Source organism: Microtus ochrogaster, unplaced genomic scaffold (genome assembly GCF_000317375.1).
Source record: "Microtus ochrogaster isolate Prairie Vole_2 unplaced genomic scaffold, MicOch1.0 UNK132, whole genome shotgun sequence".
NCBI lineage: Eukaryota > Metazoa > Chordata > Mammalia > Rodentia > Cricetidae > Microtus > Microtus ochrogaster.
The window spans coordinates 551,417-564,923 of NW_004949230.1; the positions used below are offsets into that span (position 1 = coordinate 551,417).

Genomic DNA, 13,507 nt, shown 5'->3' on the forward strand with positions numbered 1-13,507 from the left:
CCACAGTGGTTGTCCAGCGAGCCCTGGGATTCTGTCTGCCCCCAGCCCTGAGACTACAGGGATACACAGCTGTGCTTGGTGTTTATGTGGGTGCTAGGGAGCCAAACTCAGGTCCATGTGCTTGTACCCCAATATCCTCAACCTGCACTTTGAGCCTCCTCCCAGGACATCCTCACCTGTCCCCCTCTGTCATTTTGGATCTCAGCCGGTTCTTTCCCATTACAGGAAGATCCCGGTGGAGACTCCAACTCTTGGACCACATCATAGATGCTTTTAGTGTTTCCTTCCTCTTGGGGACCCCCACTAACTCCAGCCCTGGTCTCTTCTGCCCTTTCAGTTCTGGCTGTGAGTCTCCCTGTCACCCCTTCCAGGCGCTCCTCTGTCCAGGGTGGTCTCACAGCAGCTCCCTGGGCTCCTGTTCTGTGGCCTGGGGCGCTAAACCCTGTGATTTCCATACTGGGTTCTAGTCCTCAGTCTTTAGTGTGGTCCTAATGTGAAGATCAGGTGGTGAAAAGATCCCCCAAAACAACAACAACAACAACAACAACAGCAAGTCTCTCGTTGAAGCAAGAGACTAGTTCCCTCTAGCCTGCTTCCGTACCAGGTCATTTCAGTCCCTGTAGGTCAGCTTGGAAAGTAACATTAAGAACCCAAAGTAACTGCGATGTTTCTTTCAAGAAACTAGCTACTACTCCAAGGTCACAGTGGCCTGGAGCAGGTGACACTCCTATGCTCCCAAAATTTCTTTCAGAAAGGCAAGACGGCTCAGATGGTAAAGGGGACTTGCCATCAAGCCTGACATCCTGAGTTCGATTTCTCGCCCACAGTAAACAAAACACCCATCATTGGCTCTGTTAGTCTGGGCTGAACCCCTGCTCTCCTGGGTGATGGACAGAAGGTATCTCTCTTTTATGGCCTCTGAAATTGTATTGGGGAAGGTGTCACGAACTGACACTGAGAAATTTTGGCAAATAATAAGATATATTGGGGTTAGGAAGATGGCTCAGTGGGGTCAAGTGCTTGCCACACAATGATGAAGATTTAAGTTCCATGGCTCAGGAAGGTGTGTGTGTGTGTGTGTGTGTGTGTGTGTGTGTGTGTGTGTGTAACAGTCAGACAATGGCAGTCATGGTCCCCAAGAGTTTATTTGCCAACCAGCTTAATCAGATGGTGAGCTGGGACACCTGTCAGCTGTAAAGGGGATAATGGTGGTCTCTGCCTCATGGGGTCCCGCTGTCCAGCTTGCTAATCTGCTCCACCACAAAGCGAGTCCGTGAGGGGTAGCCCACACCAGTACGTTTTCCACCCTAGCCTTGGCCCTGGTAGGCAGTGGCCCCTGGGTGCCCTTCCAGAGGAGCTGGGGACTTCTTACCCTGGCGGGATGGAGGCGCGTGCGCTGACGCTGGTGGCTCGCTGGGGTCCTGGCCGGCTGAGGTTATTCTGGCCAGTGGGCGCTCCGTTGGGGGCGTTGGGACTCCTCGGGGGAACTCCTGGAGGAGGCGCGGGCTCCGTGGGGACGGCAGCAGGTGCGGCCCAGAGCGTGGCCCCTGCGAAGGTGGCGCTGGGGCGCACAGCGAGCGCACCGGGGGGCCCTCCTGGCGGCAGCGGTGGAGGGGGCGGTGGAGGCGCTGGAGGTGCTGCTGGTGCAATGGGCGCTTTGCGGCGCTGCGATGCCAGGATGGCGTTGGAGGCGGCGCGTGTGCTGTTGACCAGCAGGCACTGCTGACAGGAGCAGGGCTGACCCGAGTTGGCTCCCACCGGCCAGGACTGCGACTTGGGGATGGAACCGACTGTGAGTGGGTAGGCCAGGTCCAGGCGGCGGCGCAGGCGGCGGCGGCGGCGCGTCTGGCGGTTCATCTGGGACATGCTGTTGAAGTAGATGAGGTAGCAGAAGCCGAGCGACGAGAGGTCAAGCCACGGGTGCTGCTTCTCGTACGCGTTCTGGATGGTGATGCAGATGTCCATGTCGTAGGCCGTCCACGCGCCGCCGTCGTTTTCCCACTCCCAAACAATGCCCTTGCCCGGAGCTGACGATGGGTCATAGAAGTTGCGTCGCACTGGCCGCATGGTGCCTGCGCTCAGAAAGGAGAGGTGTGTCAGCACAGACCCCTAAGGGGACCTTCAGGGCCAGGAAGTGGATCTGTGCAGACAGGAGGGTCAAGACATAGGGACTGGGCCAATGAGACGGCTCAGCAGGTGCTTGTCACCGAGCCTGACAACCAACATGGTTTCAATCTCATGATTCCAATCCAATCACATGTTGGAAGGTGAGCCTTGGCTCATTCAGGCTATGATCTGTCCTCCAATAAACTAATAAATAAAAACAATAGAAATTTAAAAGGCATGGGGGCTTGGGAAAAAAGCAGGCAGGGTCCAGTCAAGGTGTGGGGTTCCAGGTTCATGAAGGGGTCATAGAAAGCCAAGGAGGAAAAAGAGCAAGGGGTTGGCCCTGGAGAGCCAGCCCAAGCTCTGCAGAGGGAAGGCAGGCCTGGAGGTCCTGGTTATCACAGGCGAGGGGTGGGGGTGGGGGGTTGGCGGGGAGGAACAGCAAAGGTGGATAGTGGCACCCAGAGAGTGAGAGAGGCCCATCTACTGGGCAAGCTCCCTCCCGGACTCCCAGGGTGCCCCCAGCCAGAGCACTTCTGGGTTCCAGCTTTCACACAGGACCCATTGGATCCCACACTTCTCCCACTGGTCCATTCATTGGGCCACATATTCACTCCTCACTTCATTCAGCCACGCCTGCATTCACGCCTGGTGTACCCTTTCTCCTTCCCTCCCCTGCTTTTCCTTTCTTCTCCCCCCCCTCCCTCTGTCCCTCGAGTGACAGTCCCAACCCCACAGCTCTGTGGTATCCTGGCTTACGGTTCACTAGTGTTGTGGCTCCCCCTTGCTTTGCTGTTCGTTTTTTTGTTGTTGTTGTTTTGTTTTGTTTTCTGAGACAGTGTTTCTCGTCGCTTTTGAAGCCTGTCCTGGAACTCACTTTTGTAGACCAGGCTGGTCTTGAACTCACTGAGATCCACCTGCTTCTGCCTCCCAAGTGCTGGGATTAAAGGCGTGAGCTTCACTCTTGAGGAAGCTGAGGGAACCCAGTGATTGACAGGGCAGATTGGCAGGCTGCAAGATGTCCCGGGACCTAAACTGGCTCTGGGCTGCCTGGCCCAGGTATCACAACACAGAAATGACTCTTCTGGGCTTGCAAGGACACACCTGCTGCAAAGCTGTCCCCCCATACCTCCCCAGGCCTCTGTGGACCTGATGGCAGTTAACACAGATCGTTCCAGACAGGGCCTGGAAATCCATGACCTAAGAACCAAACCTCTGGGAGTGTGTAGGAGGGAGTTTCCAGACTGGGTTGGTTGAGGTGGGAAGACCCACCTTGGATGGGGTGGTACCATCCCTGTGGGCTGGGGTCCTGCATTGCATAAAAAGGAGGGAGCTGAGCAATGATGTTTGTCTCTCTCTGCTTCCTGGCTGTGAAGGCCCCGTGTGACCAATCCTCTCTGACTCCTGCTGCCTTGCCTTCCCGCGATGACAGACTGTAGCCCCCCCCCCACCCCCACGAACTGTGAGTCAAAACAAGCCTTAGGCATTGTGTCATGGCATCGAGACAAAGAATCAATATGCGGGCCTCGCCTTGACAGTGGTGGGGTGCTCCCTGGTCCACTGCATCCCTCACCTGCTGGGAGGATTTGAGGGGGACCTCAGGGCAGCGTCTGTGTGAGGCACCGGGGATTTGGAGCAGACAGCCCTCACCTCAAGTTCCCATGTCGTGACTACACAGCTCTGTAACCACATTCAGGTGACTTCCTCCGTCAGCCTTGGTTTCTCACCAGGGAAATGGGCCAGGTGGGCAGAGCTACCGGGGCTATGGGGCGGATCCTGCCTTCACTTTGATGCCGTTAGCTCCACCCTCTCTCCTGAGAGCCCCTGTAGGCCCGTGTAGCCTCTTTGACAGCTCTGTTGCCTGATTCTCTGCTGCTCTAAGCCACTGTGACTCCTGTCCTTGGCCCACGGCAGTAGACTCATGCCTTTGTCCCCATCGGGGCAGCCAGCAGCCCAGATCACTCCCATCCCCGTAGAGCTCAAAGTCCTCTATGGCTTCCAATTACCTGTAAAAACTGAGGTCCTCATGATGACCCAGCTCTGACCTGGTCTCCCTGCTGCCCCCATGGCCACCCCAAGCTCTGTGTGGCCTCAGGGCATTTGCACTGACTCTTTCCTCTACCTGGATTATGACCTAGCCACCCTCAGACTCCTTTAATCCAGGTCTGTTTGGATATCACCGGTTAGGACCCCTGCCTCATTGTTCCCCATTTCTGGTACCTGCTCACTCTGGCCATGACAGGCTCTTTCCTGCCCCCACCCATCAATCAGCTCAGGTCCACAGGGGGCTTCTCTGCTTAACCCTCCAGCTCCCCCACCCCCACTTTGGGCATGGTGACTCACACAGTGGGTCCTCACAACGTGAGATGCTTTTACAGCCAGATGCTGGGAGGTTGACCCTGTCTGACTGTTTCTCACTGTGTTGCTACTCAGGTTTCAAATACCTCGTCCTCTGCCTTGCCTTTTAGAAGGTTGTCCCTGACAACAGCACAGGCCCCGAGGACTGGGGAAGTTGAGGCACAGAGCTGCATTTGTTGATGGGAGAGGGACAGGACGGAAGGTGCCAAGAAACAAGGTTCCTGTGCAGCAGTAATGGCCCAGGCAGCCACAGGAAGACTCCCCAGGGCCCAATGTTTATTTATTGTAATGGAATGCATATCGATTTTCTGTGGTTTTCTCTGTCCTCTTGCTCCTGCGTGCTAGACCCACGCTCTCAGTACCTCAGTTCCAGCATCTGCAGAATGAGGGGCTGTGAGCGAGATGAACCTTAAGTGCTGTGACACGAGGGGCCATGTCCCTTGGATGGGAATTGCCCCCCTGAGCCCAGGTCCTGAGTCAAAGGGGATTCAGGGACAGAATGTGTGAGAGAAGTGAGGGAGAGAAGCTGCCAGGAGACTGAAGAGCTTGATGAGAACCCTGGCTCCTCACACAGCCTGGGTTCGTATGTGTAAAATGTGGGTAATCGATACCTACTCCAGGAACTTCTGGGGGACAAAATAAGAGAAGGCATGGCAGGTGCTTAGCACATGACTTAGCATAGAAAAGCGACTGACGAGTGTTGGCTGTGACGGCTGCTATTGCACACTTGACCCACTTCCAGAGTCCCCACCCAGTGAACTCCTAACCATTGCACTGAGCTCCCTGTGCCCAGCCCCTCCAGCGAGGCTTTAGTTCTGTTGCTGAAACTCGCACATGTGGCTATTGTACTCTGTCATTGAATCATTTCTGCTTTTGTCTCCTGAACTGGCTGATAACTTCTGGGAGTCACAAAGGCCAGATCAGCGTCACAGTTTCCCAAAAACCTGCCCCAAAGGAAGAAGGCAACCGAAACCAAGGCCTGTGGAGTGGAGGGGGAGAAGAGGGATCAGGCCTGGCAGAGAGGAGCAGTGGGGAAAGGGCTCTAGAGATTGCCTTGACCACTCTGCCACAAAGGATTCTGGGAGCTGCTGGCCAGCCTGCATCTGCTCCCCGGGGCTCTGTTTACCAGGCATGGATTTTCTTGCCTGTTTAGTGGTGGTTATTAAAGGCAGTGTCCCTGGAGTCCTTTTGAGAACGTATTGGAGCCTGGAGAGCTGGAGTAATTAGGGCGGCTGCGCCCGCCCTACCAAACCCTGCACTGCCGCACTGCTGCTGCCCCTCCACCCACCCCTCCAGCCCAGGGTGGCCATGAACCAGGGGGGCGTGGAAAGGGGAGGCAGCTGGCTTTCAGTGTCTGCTTGGACTTGGATCCTGAGATTTCCTAGCTGTGCTGGTCTCCTCCATGGTGGCCTTGGCCTAGATTTGTGGGCAGAACAATACGCTGCAGACTAGGCGCTCAGTGCTCAGTGCATGAGCCTGGGAGATGGGCCACTGCTCGGGGTCTCTAGCTCCCGGCTGGCCACCCGGAAAGGGGTCCCAGGGCAGCCAGCCCCTGTGCAGGACTGTGCTGGGCCTGATTTTGTGCCAGCTTTTGTGATGGCTCCATCTTCCTTCTCTGTCCAGCAAGAATGGACAATTGAAAAATTGCTGGTGAGGGGCTGGGGGCCAGTGTCTGCTGAAGGCTGCAGGGAGGTGATAGCCAGACAAGGGAAGTGAGACAGACAGACAGGGGGGGGGGGAGACAGAAAGACAGGGTGGGGTTGGAAGGACAGAAAGACCAGACACACAGAAAGACCAATCAATAGTCAGTGACAGATATATACGAGAGACAAAGACAGAGACAGACAGACATAGATATAGAGAGACATACAGGCAGAGGGACAGAGACAGAGACACACAGACAGATAGGCAGACAAAGAGAGAAACAGGGAGACACACACACACACACACACACACACACACACACACACACACAGGAGGGAACAGAGAGCAAGACAGACACAGAGACAGAATTTACTATTAGAGGCAGCAAGGTCTCTGTGGGAGCCTGAGGGGCAGGTACTGACTACCTGCCAAACAGAAGCTGGAAGCCTAGGGGCTGCCCAGCAGCATGGGGGCGGGGATGAAGGCTAAGGTAGAGACAGGGGCTGGGAACACCACCACTACAGAGCATCAGTTTGTGTCACTGTATGCCCTACTGGACGCCCTTTGCTGAGTACTTACTGCGTGACCCCTACAGGCTCATTGCTCTTCCCTCCCTCCCTCCCTCCCTTCCTCCCTCCCTCCCTCCCTCCCTCCCTTCCTCCCTCCCTCCCTCCCTCCCTCCCTCCCTCTCTTCTTAGGCCACACAGACCTGTCCCTTTTCATATTTGAGGAAACCGGTCTAGTGAGGGGAGAAAGGGTGAGAGCTGAGGGCTGAGCAGAGCAGAGGAAGGGCAAGTTGCAGTATGACTTGCTTCCTATGGCTTCCCACCTAGCTGAGAGGTACCCTAACATAGAATTCCTCCACTCACGGGGATCTCACTACCTCCATTTGCTTTCCTACCTGGATAGCACCCCCCCACACACACACCTAGAGGCACAATGTTGGAGGGTGCATCTTCCCCAAGCCCTAGCTCTTCAGAACAGAGTGGCTTCATGAATACAGGTAGCTCCTGTTTGCCCCTCTGACACGGAACAGTCTCCAGTAGGGGCCTCAGTTAGGGGCACCAAGGCCATGTGGGAAGGAGGGCCTGTGGGAGACAGCCACGGACATCCTATCAAGTGGGGGCCTCTGCCCAGGAGTGAGTTCTGAGTAGGTTGAACAAGTTGAGCATCTCTGGATGCCAGGCTTGAGGAGCGATGAGGAATCTTCAACCATCCCAGAAACGAGTGACACTCTTTCTCTGTCCAGAACTTACACGTCCCCCACCCTGTCTTCAGCCACACTGTGAAATGGAGCTGGCCGCCCTGGGTTCAGCTGAGTTTGCACAGGTGCTGGGCAGTTCTGGGACACACACAAGATCACCTGCAGTTCCCTCGTCCAGTCGGCTCCAACCCGGGGCCACCTGCCTTCTGCAGCTGCTCCATTCACAAGTCACCACGGCGGGGGGGGGGGGGACTGAGGCTCACAGGCTCCATAGCAAGTAAGAGACATAGCTGAGGCTTGAGCCAAACCCCAGCCTGGAGTATCACAGCTTTGCAACTCAAACTGGCCGCAGGGCAGTTTGACATCATCTCCTCAGGGGCGTTCATTTGAAAAATGGGAAAACTGAGGCTCCTCAGGAATACATAGAAGTCCAGCCCGGCACCGATTGACTTCGGTAGAAACAGCCGGCTCTGGGTCAAGGGCCTCCCGCTCCACCCGCAATCAATGAACCTGCAGATTCTGTTTCCTTCCGATTGCTCCCCTGAGACTCCCACGCCTGGCTCTGGCCCATTAGTGGTTTGGGCACAGGGCTGCCCAAGCTCCCTATGGGGGGTGGGGAGCTGCTGGAAGTGGGACACGGAGGACTCAGGCCCCCAGATTTCCTCCACTCTGCTCGGCCTCTGAGGGCCCAAAGCTGCGGCAGTGTGTGGGCTCCTTGTGCTCCTCACAACCCTGGGGCCTCCCTGACACCAATTCCCACTCCATGCCCTAGGATTCAGGTGCCCTGGCTTAGCAGCAGCCAATGGAAAGAGAAGGGGGAGGAAACTGAGGCCCTGAACCCTCTTCCCCTGGATCCCCCATGCTGTTCCTTCCAGCCTGTGAAATGGACACAGTACTTAATAATGGCATACTCAGGGGCTGCCACCTGCCAAATCCTGTCTAGAATCTTCTCCTGTCTTCCCAATTTCCCTCCCTTCTGAGTTTAACATTCTTGGTTCAACTAGGTCCTGGAATCGTCTCCACCATCTGAAAGGAGAATCAGGACCCCCCTCCCCAGGCTCCCTCCCACCTTGCATTCTCTATCACTATGTGACTATGTGACTATGCGTTACTATGTGTCAGGGTGTCTGTGTCCCCTTCAGTCTGGCTATGCCCCTTACTCAGAAGGTTGGTCTGGTTTTCTTAGCCTCTTTCGAATCACAGCACAGTCAGTAGCACAAAGTCAACCCTGTGGAAATGATGAGCTGAATATGAGCAGATGAATGACGTAATGAATAAATGATGTAATGAATGAATGACGTGGTGTGTGGATACAGATGCTGCTAAGCGGGCCATTCCCACGGCCGGGCTGGAGGCTCTCACTGGAGAGAATGTGAGCTTCCTCTGCTCACCCACTGCTTAGGATGAGAAAAAAAATCGTGAGCCACATTTAAAAACTGGGAGTGTAGGCAGGCGTAGTGGTGCACACCCTTAATCCCAGCACTCAGAAAGTGGAGGCAGGTGGATTTCTGTGAGCCTGAGGCCAGCCTGGTCTACAGAGCGAGTTCCAGGCCAACCAGGGCTACACAGACCCCGTCTCAAAAAGCAAGCAAACAAACAACCCAACAACAACAAAATCAACCAACCAACTAGCCAAACAAACAAGACCAACTTGGTGGTAAAGCATGCAGGCTAGCTCAGCTTTCCGGATCCTCGGATATCCAGAGATGTGGCTACAAGGTTCGGTTTCCTTAGCAACAGGTAGCCAGAGCTGGGTCAGGGCCACCCTGTACAAGACTTCAAGGGTTTTTTGTTTTGCTTTGTTTTGTTTTTCCCTGTTTGATTTGGTTTCCCCCTGTTTGAGATTGGGTTTCATTACATAGACTAGGCTGGTATCAAACTCAAAATCCTGCCTTCCCGGGCGGTGGTGCAACCTTTAATATCAGCACTCAGGGTGGCAGAGGCAGGCGGGTCTCTCTGAGTTCAAGGCCCAGCCTGGTCTACAGAGCGAGTTCCAGGACAGGTTCCAAAGCTACACAGAGAAACCCTGTCTTGAAAAGAAATCCGTCTGCTTTAGCCTCCAGATGTAATCTGGGATTACAGATGTAATACTGGGTTCAGCACCTTCAAGAATCTACTGAGCATCTCCTATCTGCCATGGACTGGTGAGCAAGGTACTCCTAGACATGCACTGTTATCCAGTTAGGCAACTGAATTTTCAGCTTCTGCACAGATGGGGAAACTGAGTTCCAGAGAGATAAACTTGTCTGAGATCACCTTGATAGAGTTTGAACTCAGGTTAAGGGTTTAAGCAGGGCCAGGCCACTCACACTTTGAAGGGAACTATCCTTCATCTCTCTGCCTCCACGTGGCCACTTGACCTGAGCTTTGATACCCTTTGTGAACCCCCACTAGAGCCCAGGAGAGAGGGACAGAGACTCACAGGGGCTGTGGCACTGTAGCTGTGGAAGAGGTAGCCACTGGGTTGCAGGTGTGGGCAGGCGGTCTTGGCAGCCACCTCTGATAGCTGGGTTCTTTGTTCTGCAGTTCAGGGTGCCGGGCTACAGGGCTCCCTGCCAGGCTCCTTCGTGTATCCAGTCACTGAGTGCCACTGCTGTCTGGGCAGGTGGAGGTGGCAGCCTGGAGCAGCTCCAGAGAGACTGTGGGAGGAGCCCAGAGAGGCTCTGCCATGGAGGCAGGGCAAGAGCACAGCCACGTAGCATCTGGAGGAGGCCTAGCTCTGATCTGGCATCTGTGTAGGCTCAAGGTCAGCGATAGCCCCATGTCCTGGACTTCTATGGTGCTTGGCTTCCCATATTATCCTGACCCCACCAGAGCTGAAGTACTGAAAAGCTGAAGGAAGGCTTTCTGTGTCTTCCCTGTTGATTGTGACATCCTAACACCTGCACACAATAGACATTCATTAAATTCCTATTTTTTTTTTGACATAGGTTCTCACATAGCCGAGGCTGACCTCAAACTCTCTATGAAGCTGAGGATAACCTTGAATTTCCGATCCTCTGCCTCTGCTTCTGCCTCCCTAGTGTTGGGATTACAGCTGTATTCCACCATGCCTAGCTTATGCAGGGCTGGGAATCTCATACAGGGCCTTGCGCATGCCAGGTAACGTCACTAACTGGGCCTCACCACCAGTCCCGTGGAATGAGTGAAGGCTGGACTGTCTGGCTGTATCACAGATGAGGAAACTGAGCGTTGGAGGTTGTATGGGCCTTGGCCGATGTCACAGCTTCTCGCTGTGCCCAGTGAGCTTCTGGACCAGACCTGGGAGTCCTGTCCTCACACAGGGCTTCCCAAGGCCATCTGTATTAGGGTTGGGGTCCTGTGCTCTTGGTTGAGTGAGCTCAAGGTTGTGAGTATCTAGGGAGCAAGGCTGTCCTAAGGACTGGCCAGTGCTGGGTGTGACATTGTCGTTAGTGGCCAGGTGGAGGCAGGTGCATAGGTGGATGGGCACGTGGGGAGGCCCCTGGGGTCCCTGAATGAAGAGGAATGCCCCCAAACTACCACTTCCGGCTCTGACTCTTCCTTCTCCTCATTCTCATCTCTGTGAGAGCCCCACCCTCCCTTCAATTCCTCATCCTCCTCCATCAGGTCCTTATCTCCTCATGGACTTCTTCCTCCATCCCAGCCATGCCCCTTCTTTATCACCTTCTCTTTGCTCCTTTCCATCAGACCAGCTCCACCACTGTCGCTTTCGGGACCTCCTCAGAGCCCACAGCTGCCAGAGGGGAAGAAAACGAAGCAGGGGACACTGTGACCCAGGACCCTCCTTACACACTCAGGACCCTCATAACCATCCAAAGGATCACACAGCAGGCCCGAGGGTGCGGGCTTTGTCCTGGACGGGAGTTCTCACCTCCCAGCTTCAGTGTCTGTGCTGTTGCTAAGGGGAGTTCTACTCCCTGCTCAGAAGCCTGCCAGCCTTGGCTCACCTGTGCCAGCCTCCCAGGGCCTGAGATTAATGATTCTGGTGCTGCACACTGGCTCTGGGTCCCTTGGGGCCTGGCCACTAAAGGGCAGCAGCTGGCAGCCATGTGTGCCAGGTCTTAAGGGGCCCGAGGGACCACCTTTTCTGTCTCCTATTTGTCATTGCCTCTCTCTGTCCCCAAGTCCGAGTGGGGGGCTGCTTGCTGCTCCTTGGACCCTCACACAGGTCTGTGCACCCCCCTAGGAGCCCACGTCGCCCTCCTGAAACATCAGAAAGTACCTAGGTCGTTCCCTACCTAAGTGCCCATACAAAGGACATACAAGAGTGTTCTCCAGGCTTCTCATGAAACTGTCACAGGGAAGGATTACTCCCGTTTATACTGTAGGAAATGGAGGCCCAGAGAGGTTTAGTGGCTTGCCCACTATCACACAGCCAGCTGATGGGTTTTATAAACCTTTCTGCTGGCCTCAGTGTCAGAACTGGGCTCACAAGTCATTTCCATGACGTGGTGGCCTTTATCTCTTCTAGACTCGGACACGTATTTCATATTGATCGATAAGATCTGAAATAGATTGATTTTGTCTTTCTCTCTGAGACCCCACAACCCAGCCCAGGAGGGGGGGGCCCAGCAGCAACAATGGCCATCCAGTAGAATAGTAAGGGAGTTGGGCAACCAGGAGGCTTGAGGGCCTGACAAACAGGAGTATAGAGAGGTACCGTGGGCTGTGACAGGGACAGGGATGCAGGCTACCCTGTGGATGGCTTAGCCAGATCTGATAGGAACCTCCTACTCCTCCTTGCTCTGGCATTAAGCCCAGCCCTGGATCTGCTAGGAAAAGGCCCCACAGGTATGGGAGTCAGGGACTCAGGCCCTAGAGGCTCCATGGTAACTCAGGAAGTCCCTGCTTTACTTCAAACCCTGACAACAAGCCCAACAGAGCTCTCAGGGGACAGAGAGAAGGAACAGCCAGCCCTCACCTTCATCCCTGAGACCTGACATAGGAGCCTAGTTTTGGTTTGAGAGCAAAAAGCTATGTGACCTTGGGCAGGTCACTCACCTTCTCTGGGGCTTTGTCCTTCCATATGGACTCTAAGTGATGGCGGTGCTTTCCAGGGCAACAGGGCAACAGCTGCCCTTCCTCTCTGGGTGACCTCACTCGTCCCTCTACCCCTGAGGGCAGCATGCAGGGTGAGGGAGTCCTGGCTGCCCAAGGAAGGGCTATAGCCCACCCCACTCCCAGTGCCTGTCTCAAATCTAGCATCCTGAGACACTTGAGGCTGCCGGGGGAGCTCTGACATGGCGTCTGTTTCAGCTGTCCCTTTACAGAATGGACAGGGAGGAAGATGGGAGACGCCTGTCACGTAGGAGCCCTCTATCCCTTCCGGCTACAGAGACCATGGAGTCCACTATCCGCAGGGACCAGATCACCCAGTCTAGCTGTGTGGAGTGGGTCTGGGGTGGGGGGAGGCCCTGGGGCTGCTAATCTGTGTGATCCTGGGCAGGTGACTCACCTTCTCTGGGCTTCCTTCTTCCTATCTGGAGTTTAAATCTTGTAGGCCTCAGACAAGTTGTGTGAGGGGGTGGAAGCCATTCCTAAGCCCTCACCCCACATTCTGGTGGCTCCTTCGCCTCCATGAGCTCACTTGGACAAACCCCTCAAGGTCTGACTGTCGATTTGCAATCACCTAGGCTCATCTGCACGGGAGAGCTTCAGATAAAAGGATTAAGCTTTGGGAGTCCAGCCGGGCCTAGAGGTGCGAGGCCATCATCCCCACCGACTCAGAAGACTGAGAAGGGAGGCCACAAGTTCAAGGCCAGGTGGGTAAAGCTGTCTCAAAATGAGCACTAAAGAGGGCTGTCCATGTAGTGGCAGAACACTTGCCCAGTGTGTGTGAGGTCCTGGGTTCAAATCCCAGCATAGAAAAGCAAAACAAAGTCACCCACATGGAATTACGAGGGAGACACTAGAAGGGTGTAGCTGTTAGTGATCTAATATCTGTTAGGGATCTAATATCTCACGACCAGGGCATGTACTCTCTGCCTCCATTTGGGGGGCTGTAGCCTGGAAGGTTTAAAAGGGAACCTCCCCTTTCCCTCTTCCCCTCCCCCCTCCCATGGGTAGGACTGGAAGCATCTGGGCAGCTGAATAAACAGTCCCCATGTGACAGGTCTGTCCTCTCCACTTGTCCCCAAGCCTGACATCTGGCCCCTTTCCCTTCCCTTCCCTTCCCTTCCCTTCCCTTCCCTTCCCTTCCCTTCCCTTCCCTTC

General features: G+C 54.9%; 1 protein-coding gene across 3 annotated transcripts in view; it reads right to left on the reverse strand.

Moving 5' to 3' along the window:
• Positions 1-13,507, reverse strand: part of Dtx1 (deltex E3 ubiquitin ligase 1) — a 31,553-nt gene that overhangs the window by 13,090 nt on the left and 4,956 nt on the right. For all 3 annotated transcript variants that reach the window (XM_005371876.2, XM_013355460.2, XM_013355461.2), the window contains exon 3: positions 1,373-2,072. In XM_005371876.2, coding sequence (XP_005371933.1) covers positions 1,373-2,072 — 700 coding nt within the window. The remainder of the gene's footprint in view (positions 1-1,372; positions 2,073-13,507) is intronic.